The sequence below is a fragment of the Haemaphysalis longicornis genome, unplaced genomic scaffold (assembly GCF_048455015.1).
Source record: "Haemaphysalis longicornis isolate Haplotype H1 unplaced genomic scaffold, Haemaphysalis longicornis Haplotype H1 scaffold_2, whole genome shotgun sequence".
NCBI lineage: Eukaryota > Metazoa > Arthropoda > Arachnida > Ixodida > Ixodidae > Haemaphysalis > Haemaphysalis longicornis.
This window is the reverse complement of record NW_027526295.1, coordinates 36,533,208-36,547,843: the sequence shown is the minus strand read 5'-3', so window position 1 is coordinate 36,547,843 and position 14,636 is coordinate 36,533,208. Positions and strand designations below refer to the sequence as shown.

The window sequence follows — 14,636 nt, the reverse complement described above, 5'->3', positions numbered from 1 at the left end:
CCTAAGTGCTTTGACGCGTGCTCTTCGCCTGCCCTTGTGCTTCGTTGGGTGCATGTTGTTTGGTATTAGGGGTAGTCGATAAAGGACCTGCAGGCATGTGGTATTTTCCGGCGTGTACCAACGTGGATGGGCTTAAGGTTCAGTTGAGTAAGGACGGTCTTTCCTGCTGTTTTTTTACCAAGTCTAAGTAGTCGGTTAACGTGGTGAGCCTCAACCAATTCTGCAACGGTGTTGTGGGCGCCCATCTCCATAAGTACCTGTGTGGAAGATGCGCCTGCGAGATGCAGGGCTGTTTTTGAAACTTTCCGGAGAATAGCTTCCAGTGGGCTTGCTCAGCTTTTAAAAGATTCATGTCGGGAGTCACGTAGACTACTCTGGAAATGGCGAAAGCTTGTACCAGGCGGAGGGTGTCTGCTTCCCTGATTCCGCGATGTCTAGTCGTAACTCTCCGGATCATGTGGCTTAGTTGGTGTAATTATTGCCTGAGGAGGTTGATCTGATGCAACAATATGCCGCGAACAACAGCGTTACCCCGCACGCCGACTTGGTGCTCTATATACTTGGGTCGTCCGAGTGAGCCTGGACGACAAGGCGAGCGCCTAATGTACTCTGCACTTAAAAATCATGGAAATGACCCTATGGTCGAGCGCCATGCTTTCGCAAGCAAATGTGTAATTAGCGGAGTGGCCGTGTGTGATCGCTATCATAGCGCAAACTAAAACTGGTCGAATGAAGTTTCCAAAAATAAAAATTCATAAACATTTAAGAATTTAAATTTACCTTAGGCAGACAATGAACTTTATTGTTTTTTACAATGAACTTTAGGAAATAAAACATTGGCGTCATCTACACTCCCCACACAAAGCGAAGGCTCAAAAATAACGACAGAGAAGCAAAATACCTCCCTCAAACTGAGCCATCGTTCAGCGCCCTGTACTCACAGAAAATACCCAATTGGCGGGTTTGACAAGTATCAATAACGAAAGCGAAAATGATTGCTCAATTGGAATTTTCAAAAACCAAAATTTCAACGCTCGTTGAAGACCACGAGGTAGCCAAATTAACCTGGAGCCTTCAACTACGGCGCTCCTCATAGCCCAGGTGCAACTTAGCGCTTTAAACCTCAAAATGGGATTAATCAATTTAAAAAAAAAAACAAAATAGCAAACGAGGATATGAATGTGTTTAGGAAATAAAAAATATCTATCTTAAACATATCCTTCATAAAACGAAGAGAAAAAAAATTTCTCAAACAAACGACCAAAACACAAATAAAAAAATTCTGACAAAAAGCAATCATGCAGCTCTAAAATATACATATTTGGCGAAGTTAATGTCCCTAATCGCCATAATGGTGCAAGTGAACGTCACTGGCGGAAGAGAACTAAAGAAAACAATTAAACAGTAACGAACCGAACGTATTTGCCAGCTAATAGCTAATTCTTGACAAAGGAACAATGTAAGCAACTGGTGCCACAGTGCAACGCATTAGTGGATAAGTAGCCTATCTGAGTTCCTGCAGAATATTTACCTGAGGCACAAAACAAAAATGCTCGTGTGTAACGGCTTCGGCAGATGTTAAATATGCCCAAATAGTAACATTCTTTAGGTAGCCCACCATGTAGAGAAGCTTGGTTCGCAAAAGTAAAAAATCGAAAAATAAACTGGGGGAAAATATGCTGAAACCTTCATTGCACTATGAGAAAAAACAAATGGGTCCTTTATATTTTTTGGAGGACCCTGACTGGCAAACGTTTAAAGAACCCCAAAGACGTCCCGAGCATGCATTATATTGGTTCATTGTTGCCGGATTTTCGTGAGTCGTCTTGACTATGCTAATAAATAGGGGTGGGCAACCTAATGAGGCTTCGGCCTCATGAGGTCGGCCTCACACTTGCATTGGCCTCGTCCTCACTCTAAGCCTGCAAAAAGCTGAGGGAGGGAGGTCTCGGTCTTTTCACTTCAACCTCAGTGTATGGGATGACGAGGGAGCGTGGTTTGGACTGGTATTGAATTTGAAATAAAGTAAAATCGCAGCGCAGTTATGTTTCCGCGTTGACCACAAAGCTACAAAAAAAATACACCGGTAAAGAATATATTGCTCACCTTCCTATACACGTCCCGGTATCCACATAATTGATATTATCGCCACCATCAAAGTTGCTAGCTTATGAAAAGTTTGCGCCTATAAGGTTAGCTTTTCTGGAAAAGGATTTCTGCCAGTTTTGTGCTAATCCTCCACCTCTTACGTTTGGCATTACAAAACTGGAAGGATCTGCAGAATCTGGTAGAAAGGATGCGTGAAGACCTCCGCTCAGTCCAGTAGGAGCGTGACGCGTAAAAAGGTAGGCGAGATTACAAGGAAACCTGCTCGTACAATGTGGGTATACGCATGGAAGGACCTAAAGGGACACTGAAGTGAATTTGTCAAGCTCGCGTTTTTGCTTGCACTGCGTAGACTGGCTCAAAAAAACACACTTTTCATAGTTTATCCGGTTGATAAGTTGGTAATTATTTTACATAGCTCGAAAAAGAAACAATATCATGCGCGGTTTGCGGCGGCCGCACCTACTAAAGGCTGTGACGACGGGAGGAGACGCACGGTGATTGGACGATGTCCAAGGTTAGCATTCAAACAATTTTTGGTTTCGATTCTGTAAAACAACATGCTTGGCAGCCGACGGCACCGTTGGATGGGAATTCTCGATATCTCAGTAATCGTCGTACCACGCTTCTGCCATGTTGTCGGCTGTAAAAGGCATACGATAAGCCTCCCAGGACGGCTTGGAATCGTAGCAATCACTAGCCGAGGCCTGTGCAGTGGATGAACGCCCTCCGCTTACCCGCAGACGCTGAAATGCCATGCGCTTTTCCCCCATATTTGGACATTGCCTCACTCATGCCTGTAGCGTAAAAAGCGTGTTCGCACCAGGCCAAGGGTCTGTTGATTCTTGCCTGTGCCCATTGCCCACAAGCAGTCGGTGCTTATGGCAACAGCACGCCAATGAGAACGCGCTAGCGTGTCACTGTCAGCTTGCGCGCGTTCTGTGAACCAGTTCACAGAGCAGTTTACGTTACGGCCCAAAAATGGTGAACTCAGTATAGAAAACATTGGCCGAAATTGAAAAAGACAACTTATAAAAATAACAAAGATTGTAGCCTCGGGGAGTCGAACAGGTGGCATGCACAACACATAAAATAACATACCTGGCGCTCCAGACCACTCGGCCACGGGCGAATTAATTTTTCTTTATTGCCATACTTTGACACACCACAAACAAAACACTACACTCTTAGAAACGCTTGCCAGCACTTGACTAACAGAGTAACGGCTAAAATTGTTTCATAAAGCTGATGACTTTGGAAATATACGGTATATAATGTATGCCAAGTTGACACTTTTATTTATTTTTAGCATTTCAATCAGATTGGGTGACTATTTGTTGTATTTCCCTCGTTCAGTAAGCGCCCCCCAAATTTCCACAATATGTCACGTCTAGCAATTGTATTTCTTAGGCGGAAAAGAGTTCGCAGATGTGTGGTCGTTCTGCTGACCGCTGTGCTTATTCACGCGGCGAAAAAAGTGCTTCCTGCTCCCTACTTTTACGCTGTACGGTAAAAGGTTCAGTGGATTTGATTTCCTTAGTACCTATATTGACCTCGTTGACTCTTCTCCTGCCTTCAAGTGGCCTTGAATTTTCTACTAGCGTACCAGTCAGCGAAACGTCGCATGTGCGCTTGTGCAGCGCTTGTGTGGAGCGACCTGGACTTGGAGCTTGATAGTGTACAAACTAGAAAAGTAAAGAAACGCACATTCTTCCAATCACGAAAGTGTCGTGGCCTAGTTTCTACTGAGCGAACGAATTGCGACGATTTCTCGGTGGCCGGAAGGCTAAACACTGGCCGACTGACTCTGTTGGAAGGTCGGCAAACCGTGCCACAGCCAATTGCCAAGTCACCTCCTCCTGAAGTCACACAAAAACGCAACAGAAAATGGGCGAGGGTGCTGAGAGGAGGACAGCATTTTCGAATTGATTTTTCTACTAAATAACTTCGCGTAAACCCGCTCAGAGTGGTCTAAACTTGGCCTATGGACTCCGGACTACAATTTGCGCTAGTAACCCCGCAATGTTTACAAATCACTTCAGTGTCCCTTAAATTTTCAATACGGTATATTCAGTGCTTATAATGCTTATAATGCTTATACATTTTCAGTGCTTATAATGCAAACGTTTGCATAAAGCCGCAACGTGTCATTTGCTCTTTGTTATTTCCACTTCCCTTCAGAATATTAATAATCCCGCAGTTTTGGCCGCTTCCACTACAGTACTTTGCGGAAAGCTAGAAGCGAGACCTTAGGGAAACAAGAAACCCAGTTAAAGCTAGTGTTGCGACCGGACGGGGGCAGCCGATCCGATCTCTGTGGCCTCCGACATACGAGTGGTAGCGTGTATGATGCGAGCGGCCAGTCGCTGTTACAGCCTTGAAGAAGTCCAGAAGCCGAAGGCTAACGTAACTGTTTACTTCATAGCGGGAGGTGAGCCGAAGCCAAAGAACAATGACCCGACGGGCAAGGTTACAATACAGGACTCGAGCAGAGCGACAGCATGGATTCGCTGCTCAAACAGGAATGATTTACAGCGCTTGCGGGGGTCTATTTATACCCAAAAGCGGTAACGGTCAAACGCCAACAAGCTGGAACACGCCACGAACGTCACCGACACACACAACGCTCTTTCCAGAGTTCGTAGCCTCGGCGCACGTTGAGTCCGAGAGAGGGGAGAGAGGAGGACACCGCTGAGTTTGCGGAGCCTCTGTGTCCTTGAAGAGCGTGGAGACGAGCCTCGCCGGCAGCCGCCGAAGTTTTGAAATGCGCCGAAAGCGAAGCGTCTGAGCCGGGCTTGTCGAAACTTGTCGCCGACATGGTGGCGCCTGTTTTCAAACGCGCACGCAGTGGATTCGCCGCACAGTCGGGGAGTGATGCGGGAAAGTACGGCGACGCTGGCTGATTCGTAAAAGCTTCACCGCCGGGGGTCCGAAATCCCGATGGATAAGTGTCTTCAGCCGTTGTCCGGAGGGATGCTGTCGAAGTGAAGTGCTCGGCAGACGCTCGACTCCAGGCCTGGGCTGTACGACACCGTGCTGGAGCTTCACCGGGCCGGTCACGGGACGAATAGTGGCTCCCCAAGAACACCTCTGGCTTGATCAGGCAAGCAACAGAACACAGGAAGACACAACCGCATCGCCGGCAAGTGCGAAGACAAATCCACACTGAAGCTTTACCAGGCTTTTAGTTGCGAAAAAGTACGCGCATAACTAAATAATCTAGTTATATTTTTGCCCAGCAGTACTTCAGACAAGTGCACAAACTTGAAAGGTGACATTTTGCGCGATTGGAAATGCCCCACACAAAAAAGAAACGTAATCCTAAAGGGCGAAACCTGCTCCAGGAAAAACAATAAAATGGAGAAAGTCAGGCGTCTACAGGCCACGTCTCGCTCTGAGAGCCGCGATTTAAGCTCTCGACATTGCTCCGAGCTTTCCCCAATTTGTACCGCACTTTAGGTGCGCCCGTTCACTGAAAGCGACTGCTGCGACCGCGTGAAAGGACACCGGCCGTTTTTTCCGACAAAGGTCGAGCGCGCGGAGGAGCGAGAGGGATTTTCCATCGTTCAAATGAGAGGCGCGCACTCCTTCTTGGAGGTGGCGTTCCCTTGGCGCGATGCGAGCTCATGGCTTTGCCCCTTATCGTGCCCGCACTGAAACGCGCGCCACAATTATGCGCGGAAGTTTTTTCTCTTTCCTTGTTGCTCGCCTTTTCGCGAAAGCGTTCGGCAAGCGAACATCGGAACGCGTTTACGTTCTCTTCTCTAGACTGGTCGGTTCCCGACTTCGGCTCAGCCACAGGCGACACCGGAACCTCAACTAGCTCAGCCGATGTTGGCCTATCATCGGGAGCATCAGCTGGGAGTGAAGCAGGCACGGCGAGCTCCTTAGACACCTTGTTGTTCCCAACAGACCCTATCTCGGCGTCCCTCGCTTTTTCGGCAACACCCTCAGTAAGCGAACACCGAAGGGTGTTTTCGTTCTGTTTTGCTGCTGTCAAGGCTACACTAGATCCAAGCTGCCCTGTCTCAAAAGACGGCTCAGCCGCCCTCGATACCTGAATCTCTGCGAGCTCCGCTGACCGTTGCTCGAGGTCAATTACCAGAGCTGGTGGCAGGACGGAATCGGCTTGCTCAGTGGCGAGATCGTCATGATTCCCAACTGAACCGTGCAAACCGTTTGCTGCCTCGACTGCAGGCTTTCCCACCAAGTCGCTCTTTTCTGCACTACCGTCCGAAAGAACAACCTCCGTTTCAGCGGACTCGTGTTGCCTTTCGGTAGCCTCGTGGTTTACGCATTCCAGCGAAACCTCGCTATCTCGCGAAGTGTTCATGTTCAGATCGGTAGCCGTTCCCAAGGCCTCCCGCGAATTTGAACCGTCCGAACACTCTGCGGAGATCTCCAGAAGAAACGCCGGCACAGTGGACACGCACTGCCCTCTGCCGCCTCTGCCGACAGTCTGAGCTAATGCGCCGTCGTTATCTCTCTCAGGAACCTTGCCGCGCTGCTGGGCCGCTACCGTCGCCTCCGACTCGCGCTCCCGAGCGTCTGCTACTGGCAGCGCTGGCACGGTGCTTTCCTCGACAAAGAGGTCTTTCTCGAGCAACAATTCTACCTCGGGCTTCACTTCTTCCTGCTCGAGTTTAATTTCGTGCTCTAGGTTCTTGTTCTCCCGTTGGAGTCTCTCTCCCTCGAGCTCCTTTCTTTCCAGATCGAGGCGCTCGAGCTCGATGTCGTACCATCGCATCTTTTCCTCGTGTTCCTGCTCTCGTTTTCTTTCCTCGCGTTCCTCCTCTTCAGCCAGACGTTTAGCCTCTACCTCAGCGGCCTGACGTTTCGCGGTCTCCATGCCATTGATCAGCTCAATGCATTCCGACAGCTCCTCATCGTCAGCCCAGACAGCGAGTATAGCCTGTATCAGCTCTGGCTTTCTCAGCGCATCCGTAACATCCAAGCGCAACTCTTTTGCAAGCTCCAACAACTGCGGCTTTTTCAAAGCCTTGAAATTCATGGCCGGTCAGAGTACTGCTTTCCCACTACTCCAAAATGTTTTGCGCGAATAACCCATGTGACAAAAACACACGTCCTACCAGCTATCCTCAGAAGCCTGGTAAAACTCAGTGAAGAAAAGTCCCGCACTCACCCTTGACCGCCGTGAATTCTGCGAAGTCCGAAGCCGCCTTGACGTCCGCGGTGTTGGGTCTCGTACCGCTGGCTTCAGGTGTTACGAAGTTGCCATCCAACCGCTGCCAACCAGTTGTTGAGACCGGGAAGGCCGAGTGCAGCCGGGAAGAGGTCCAGAGCTGATAGGCCAACGTAACTGTTTACTTCATAGCGGGAGGTGAGCCGAAGCCAAAGAACAATGCCCTGACGGGCGAGGTTACAATACAGGACTCGATCAGAGCGACAGCATGGATTCGCTGCTCAAACAGGAATAATTTACAGCGCTTGCGGGGGTCTATTTATAACCAAAAGCGGTAACGGTCAAACGCCAACAAGCTGGAATACGCCACGAACGTCACGGACACACACAACGCTCTTTCCAGAGTTCGTAGCCTCGGCGCACGTTGAGTCCGAGAGAGGGGAGAGAGGAGGACTCCGCTGAGTTCGCGGGGCCTGTGTGTCCTTGAAGAGCGTGGAGACGAGCCTCGGCGGCAGCCGCCGAAGATTTGAAATGCGCCGAAAGCGAAGCGTCTGAGCCGGGCTTGTCGAAACTTGTCACCGACATGGTGGCGCCTGTTTTCAAAAGCGCACGCAGTGGATTCGCCGCAAAGCCGGGGAGTGATGCGGGAAAATACGGCGGCGCTGGCCGATTCGTAACACTAGTAACCTTGTCGTCGTGAGAATTGCCTAGGTCGATAGTACAGAAATATTTGAGCTAGAGCATGAAGACAAGATGCGATGATGTTCTGGGCACCTGAAATACCGGAATGATTTGCCTAATCTCCTTGCAGAAAACTTCTGAAACTTTTTCCCAAAAGTTGAGTCGTGAAGCACGTTAGGAAGAAAGCCTAGAAAAATAGTTGTCATCACTGTCTTGCGATCGCATGAAACCTTGTTTAATACTCAGCTTAAACATTCATCTTGCTCTTTCAGTTGCCCCCACTTTATATATAGAGCCTGCTTTGGGAACAATATTTGCAAGTTGAATACTCCGCCGTCCTCACGACACGCCTGGTGGTATTACACTTCGCCACGTGTACGGGAACTAATCTGCGTCGGTATAGTGCCGTCAGAGGACACTGAGCTGTTCCGGATTTCTTCAAACCGTGGAATGGGGAATGAGGTGATCCCGACGCGCTTATGTAAACTAGGGTGGCATGCGAGACATGTGAACTCTACATATCTGAACAGTGAGGAAAGCAGCAACAAAACTTTCCTGTGAGCTACACCAACGATAGTGAGGACAAAGATTCGCGGTGAAAAATACGAGCGTCTCTTCACGAATGCCTTGAAACGGTTGCGTCAGAAATCACTGGATTAGTTTAAGGGAAACGAGGAGCCGTGGGAAAGGTGAGGTGGGTGGTGCGAGGAATGCTATGGGACTAATGTTCATAGTTTTGTCTAAAACACAAGTTTTTTTTAGGAAATACAACTCTAAACATAAAGCTAGACGTGTATAAATAGCTTAAAAGCAGCAGCATGCATTGCGAAACCTAACTGCCGGAGTCACGTGTTCGTGAATAAAAACGGGCTTCGCGCAAAAAAACACATCAGAAAGGACGGGACGAGCGCAAGCTCTCAACTAAATTGTATTAGACGGATTACGCAACTATAAGTACACTTCTTATCAGGTCACTCATGCGCATTCCCTATAACCATAGAAGTATTTAAAAGCAGCTCCATTCACTTCTCTGCCGACACGTGTCAAGATATACAACGTCTTTTTTATGAAGGGACACCGATGCGTCACTCACACAGTCTCCTACCTTCTTTATTATATGCTAGGCCTCTAAAATTTTCTGTGCCTTCGTGTCGCTGCATCTGCGCAGAACCTTGACTTTTTTTAACCGCAGTACACACTCGCCACTCGTGCAGGCTAGCCAGTGAGCGGGCAAGTGGGCATCAGTTTTGTTTTTGACAGAGATGTCACGCTCACGCATACGGTAATTGATGCAGCGTCCGTTCTGCCCTACCTAAGCTGTTCCACACTTCAATAGTGTTTGATACACCACACCCACTGTGCAGTCCAGCGAGGGGTTGGCGTACTTCTTCCCGCACCCTTTACGCTGCTTGTTTTCTTTTGCGATGCGTGAGAGCATGCCTGCAAGTTTCACCTCGGCCGAAAATACCATTTTAATCGCGTACTTGTTGGCGACCTTTTTATGGTTATGAAAGTTTCTGTGGACATAAAAAAAGTCCTGGGGTTGCTGGCTCTCGGCAGCTCCTTTGCCATATCGCTCTTTCACTGAAATTAAGCTTCTTTCGTAGGGTCTCCGCTACAGCTCTTATAACCGACTCCGCGAAACCGACGGCCTTAAGGCGAGACAGCTGGTCAGCGAAACGTTTATGAGCATAATGAGGGCAGGATTTCATAAGTGATGACCTGATCAACTAAGTGGCTATCGCTATTTTTAGTCTTCTTTTCACGGTCTTTTTAAGGTGGTAGATTTAACATACATGACTATCTAAAAAGGTGATCGCGATGTTTAAAATCACCTTTTAGGTTTTTGATACTAGTCCATGGGTGGATGTTACATCTTCCTTATGCGCCTCAAAGGCCTTTAAAACATCAGGAATGAATTTGTCATTTGTAAAACCAGGTCGCTTTCTTAAAAGACGACGAACGTCAACAACCTATCTAAAAACTTTGGCTAGAACATGGGTGTCGCGTACGGTGTCGTGGAGACAAGCTGAATATATTTTCCTCAGCAACAATGCATAAACCCGAGGTGCCACTCAGAACGATTGTTAGTGAAACGGGAACCTGAGAAATGAACTTAGTCTGTTTCTGCCCAAACATCTGAGGCCTCTGGAGGTAAACGATCCTTTTTGCCACAAAAAAATCAGAAGTGGAGATAGAATTCTTACTAGCAGACGACTCTATTAGGAGCGCCTTTTCAATCGATGTTGAAGGTGTGTTTTACTCGGTCCCTCATGCGCAATTGTTAAAAGCAGTTCGCAAATGTATTGCGTTTAACGGTGAAGTAGCATTCCAAAATGCCAGAGGAGTGACAGTGGGTAGCTTCTAAACCCAGCTGGAATTTTATCTAAACGCTACCTTTATTAGCTACGAGAAAGAAAATTACCTAAAAAAACAGGGCATTCGCATAGGGTCGCGTGTCGCACCCGTTTTATGCAGGATATTCTTATCCGATGTTGTCCGTGCTCTGCCTGACGTGCTCCTCACCGATGTTGTTGCCAGAGTTTTTGGATACGTTTATGACTTCTTTGTTCTTTTTAAAAAAGCCATCTGCTTTTACAAATGACAAAGGTATTGGTGATGTTTTATAGGCCTTCGAGGTGCATGGGGAAGATTTACCATTCGGGTCTACGTGCTTTTTTTTCTAGTTATTTGTAGACCATGTGTCTATATAATTCGAACTTTGTTTCGAATAAACTTTATTTGCTCATAGGGCCCGACGTGTCTTATCCGTTTCTTCCCGTCATTGGTTTTCACGCTTTCCGGTATTACCTGCGAAAACCAAGTCCGCTCAAAGTAATTCATTGAGCCAGCTGCTACAATGTTGAAATGGCAACTAAAGTTGACAGCATAAATATCGCACAAGCGAGAGCTTTCAAACCAGGTTAGCAAGCAGCCAAAAGTGAACTTCAATGTGAGTGTTAAGATTTTGAGCTTAGTAGAGAATATAAAAAAAATATACTTCGTTCCTTCACGTGAGAGATTTTCAAAAACATATTTCCGTTTCCTTATTACAAGTTATTTATACTAGCCAACAAGCGACCATGACACTTTTATGTGTGTGCTAAACTTCATCAGGTTCCAACGGTATTCTTCCGCAGAACAGGTAGTTGTCGCATGTCATTATTGTGCTTACGTTATCATTTACCGTAATTGCGGAAGTCCGCCTGATAGTGCGAAAGCAGTTACCGTGAACGGAGATTTAAGGGCACAGGTTTTACCGTCGCAGTCATGCTGCCAGCGTTGACGAAACGCCCTTGGGTATTGACAACACAAAAGACACTGCTCCTGGGGCCTAATGCTTGGTGGAAATGATAAAAACATTATTCGTTGAGGGCGTCTACAAAGTAATGGCTGTACACTTGACGCCGAGGACGACGCCACACAAGATATACCAGATGGTGAATAATACCACCGCCCCTAGTCGTGCTTAGTCCACAACGACCGCCTATAATTTGTTTAGTCCTCACAGCGCTCTTCTGTATCCAGAATAGTGCTTAGCATGCTAACGCATGGTATTGTGAACTTACCACAACGTATTTTACTTCTTTCGGTGCGAAAAACGTAACGTAGGCGTGAATTTCAAGTAACGTTCCTTTACGGCTGTTCAGACTTTTGGATAAAGGCATGAACATCGGTTTCTTTCTTATAGCTTTACGGGAGATGTTAGCAACGAATAAAAAGAATTGTGTGGCGAACCTTTAGTCTATAAATCTAAATTTCCGGCCATTTTAGACCCAATCGAATCTCTCTTAGTAACAAGGTTTTGTGCCACAGGTTTCGAGATATTTTGCCTGATGTCTAGCGCTACGGTGGCCGGTATTGTTTAAACACAGTATCCGACCGATATTTCGTACCTGAAATGGAACGAAAAATAGTCCGAATAAAAGAGTAATCCGAAAAATCCGCGAGTCACGAAAACGAACTTTATTTCATTGAGTAGGACTGAATAAGTCAGAATGGTTCCATGCCCTAAATTACTCCTTGGTATGAGAACATTTGCTTGCATCCCGGCAAGCGACATGTTTTCTTCGGAAACATTGGAAAACAACGCCAAAGCGTTGGTAACATCTTGCATTGATGGTTGCGGGTGGTCAGGAGTGTCTTCATCGGAGTAAAAGTCGCTTTGCGGCAGCGCGGTCATTTGGCACCTGATGTCATAGTCAGTTAGCTCCGCTCACAAGAATACGTTTCTGTCTTGGAGGAAAAACAGGCTTAGGAGAGACACTGACGTCACTTATACTGATGCCGGAAACGCCATTTTGGTAGGTTCCCTGTGTTGCTTGTATTGGCTTGCATACTTCATTTACTCCGCTTTCGCTCGCCGCCCTGTCGTCTGCTTCGTCTCCGCTTGCCGACCATTGGCTACCGGCTGAGCCGCCCAGTGACGTAGCGCCTCGGTGATCCGGCCTTCAGCGCCGTTGGTAGGACGCGGTGGCGAGCGTTCCTACGATGGAATTACTACACTTCTTCAGCACTTCTCTCAGTGCGTCGGTGGCCAGCGGGACCTCTCGTAAGTTTTTTTTTTCCTCCATGGTTGCTGTGCACAGCGGCAACATCATCAAATTTTGTTTCCGCGGAGGGAGTGAAGCCAACTCTCATCTAAGCCGAAGTTCGCCGGGTGGTTTAGGAATCCAAATTTCGTCGTCCCGAAAGTCGCACAATGTCTCGAACGCAAAAATTTTTCTCCAGAAAATTGAACTTCTGGATTTATTTGATCCGAAATATTTGTTGTTCATATACATAGCTCCGACAGCACCACTGGTGGTTCCTGGGGGATGTCCGGAATATCCAGCAAGTACGAATTTTCTGAGTCCAAAAGAACGGTCGGGTACTGTACCACATAGGTCCAGCAAGAATCAATTCCATCTGATACAACACCCTATCTGTTTTCTTTATTGATTGTGTTGCTTAACGTGCCGATGCTACACCGGCGAAAAGGCGTGGCGTAGTAGAGGGCTCCGGATCAGTCTTGACCACCTGGGGATCTTTAATCTCTGACTGCTTTGAGTCTCGGAACGGTACGAGATCCCAGTGATGTGTATTGAGAGATAAAAATAATACGATCGTGCAACCAAAATCATAGGCATCACATTTTCACGCGCTAATATAGGGAAACTCAGAATAAAACCACACAAATAAAAACTTTTATTACACAAAATTTTTTACTGTACAGTGAGATCTCATGCATATGCACTGTTTCCTCACCAATTCTAACAAATGAATAAACTTGAATGGGAAAACTTTGTTCAATATTCACGAGAACCACGAAAGAGAGATGCCTTTTTGCAGGGCATTCAGATTTATTTCGGAAGTTTGTTTTGCCGAATAATATTCCTGAAAGTACAAATCTTGCAATAACTGATTTTTTCTTCTTTAATGAGGGCGAAGGACAATCCAGGGACCGTTCCGCGGATGAGATACAAATGCATATGAATCCATTTCCATAGTATCCTAGAAACGTAAAGCAGAGAATATGTTACGCACCTTGCAATATGAATCACTTCTTTCAATTTCCATGGGAGACAGTTTCAATTTCCATGGGAGACAAACAAGAGGCTCATAAATTTACGGCTGCACTACCTCAAAATTCAATATCGGACTGGCGCACACCTGTGCCCACATATAGCACATAGGCCACATTGACCAGACTTGTTATGCATATTACTGCGGTAATAAACAATCATTATTTCCCCACAGCGCCGCAAAACAGCATCTACAACTAAACCCGGGTGCATTTTGGGCTATTTGCACAGAAAGTGCTTGCGTTGTGTGTAACTTGAAATGAGTTTACACACAACGCAAGTACTTTCTGTGCAAGTCGCCCAAGATCAAATCCTTTCCGTAGTAAGGATTGCATAGTATTCCGCGGAAAGGCGGTAGCGTATTCTACAATTATCTGTCTGTGTCTATTTTGTTTACGAAAAATCAAGAGGCTTGGTGGTAATTAAAAGTGATCTGCACTCTTTGATGAATGTTTTATCCCAGTGACTGTTGACGTAAGGACTGTTCACCCAACAGGAAAATCTCCTGCTTCGGGACCATGTGATACTGCAAACTGTACTGTCATCGCGGGAGAGAGAGAGAGAGAGAGAAAACTCCTTTAATGAAAGCTGAAGAGGTCAGCCCAACTAACGGTAGGGCTTGATCTTCCAGATGGGGTGAATACAGTGAGGTGGCAGCGAAAAATAGAGAGAAAAAAAAGAAAAAAAAAAGAAAGGGAAGTAAGATGGCAAATGCACACATATACAAAATGAGATTGAACGCGGCTACTAGGCGGCAAAAACGCAGTATCCCTGTGATGCAAAATTAAAAGCCTGGAAGCAACTATCTCGCTTGATTCAAACCAGCTTCTAAAAGATCCAATGCAAGCATTCCAGTACACTGCCTTTTGAACCTTCTCCCTGTCCTTTATATGAACCCTTCTATCCAGCAGTCTTTATTATTTGTTCTGAACAGAAAAACCATCGTATCGTGAATATTTATCCGGCGTAGCCTATAAAACCGCAATGCGAGACAGTATACCCTTTGGAGAGTTATCAGTTAGTGCATCATTTCGCAATCAGTTCTACACATTCAAAAAAAGCTTAAAGGACACGAAATGTGGAGCAGTCCTTGTAGAACTTTTGTTTTATTTCCTTAAAGCTCTTGTTGTATGCATCTTAAC

The 14,636-nt window shown here is 46.6% G+C and overlaps 1 protein-coding gene across 1 annotated transcript in view; it reads right to left on the bottom strand.

Moving 5' to 3' along the window:
* Positions 1-13,121: 13,121 nt before the first annotated feature.
* Positions 13,122-14,636, bottom strand: part of LOC144168832 (cytochrome P450 3A41-like) — a 63,011-nt gene continuing 61,496 nt past the window's right edge. The window contains exon 14 of the mRNA XM_077697817.1: positions 13,122-13,423. Coding sequence (XP_077553943.1) covers positions 13,346-13,423 — 78 coding nt within the window. The 3' untranslated portion in view covers positions 13,122-13,345. The remainder of the gene's footprint in view (positions 13,424-14,636) is intronic.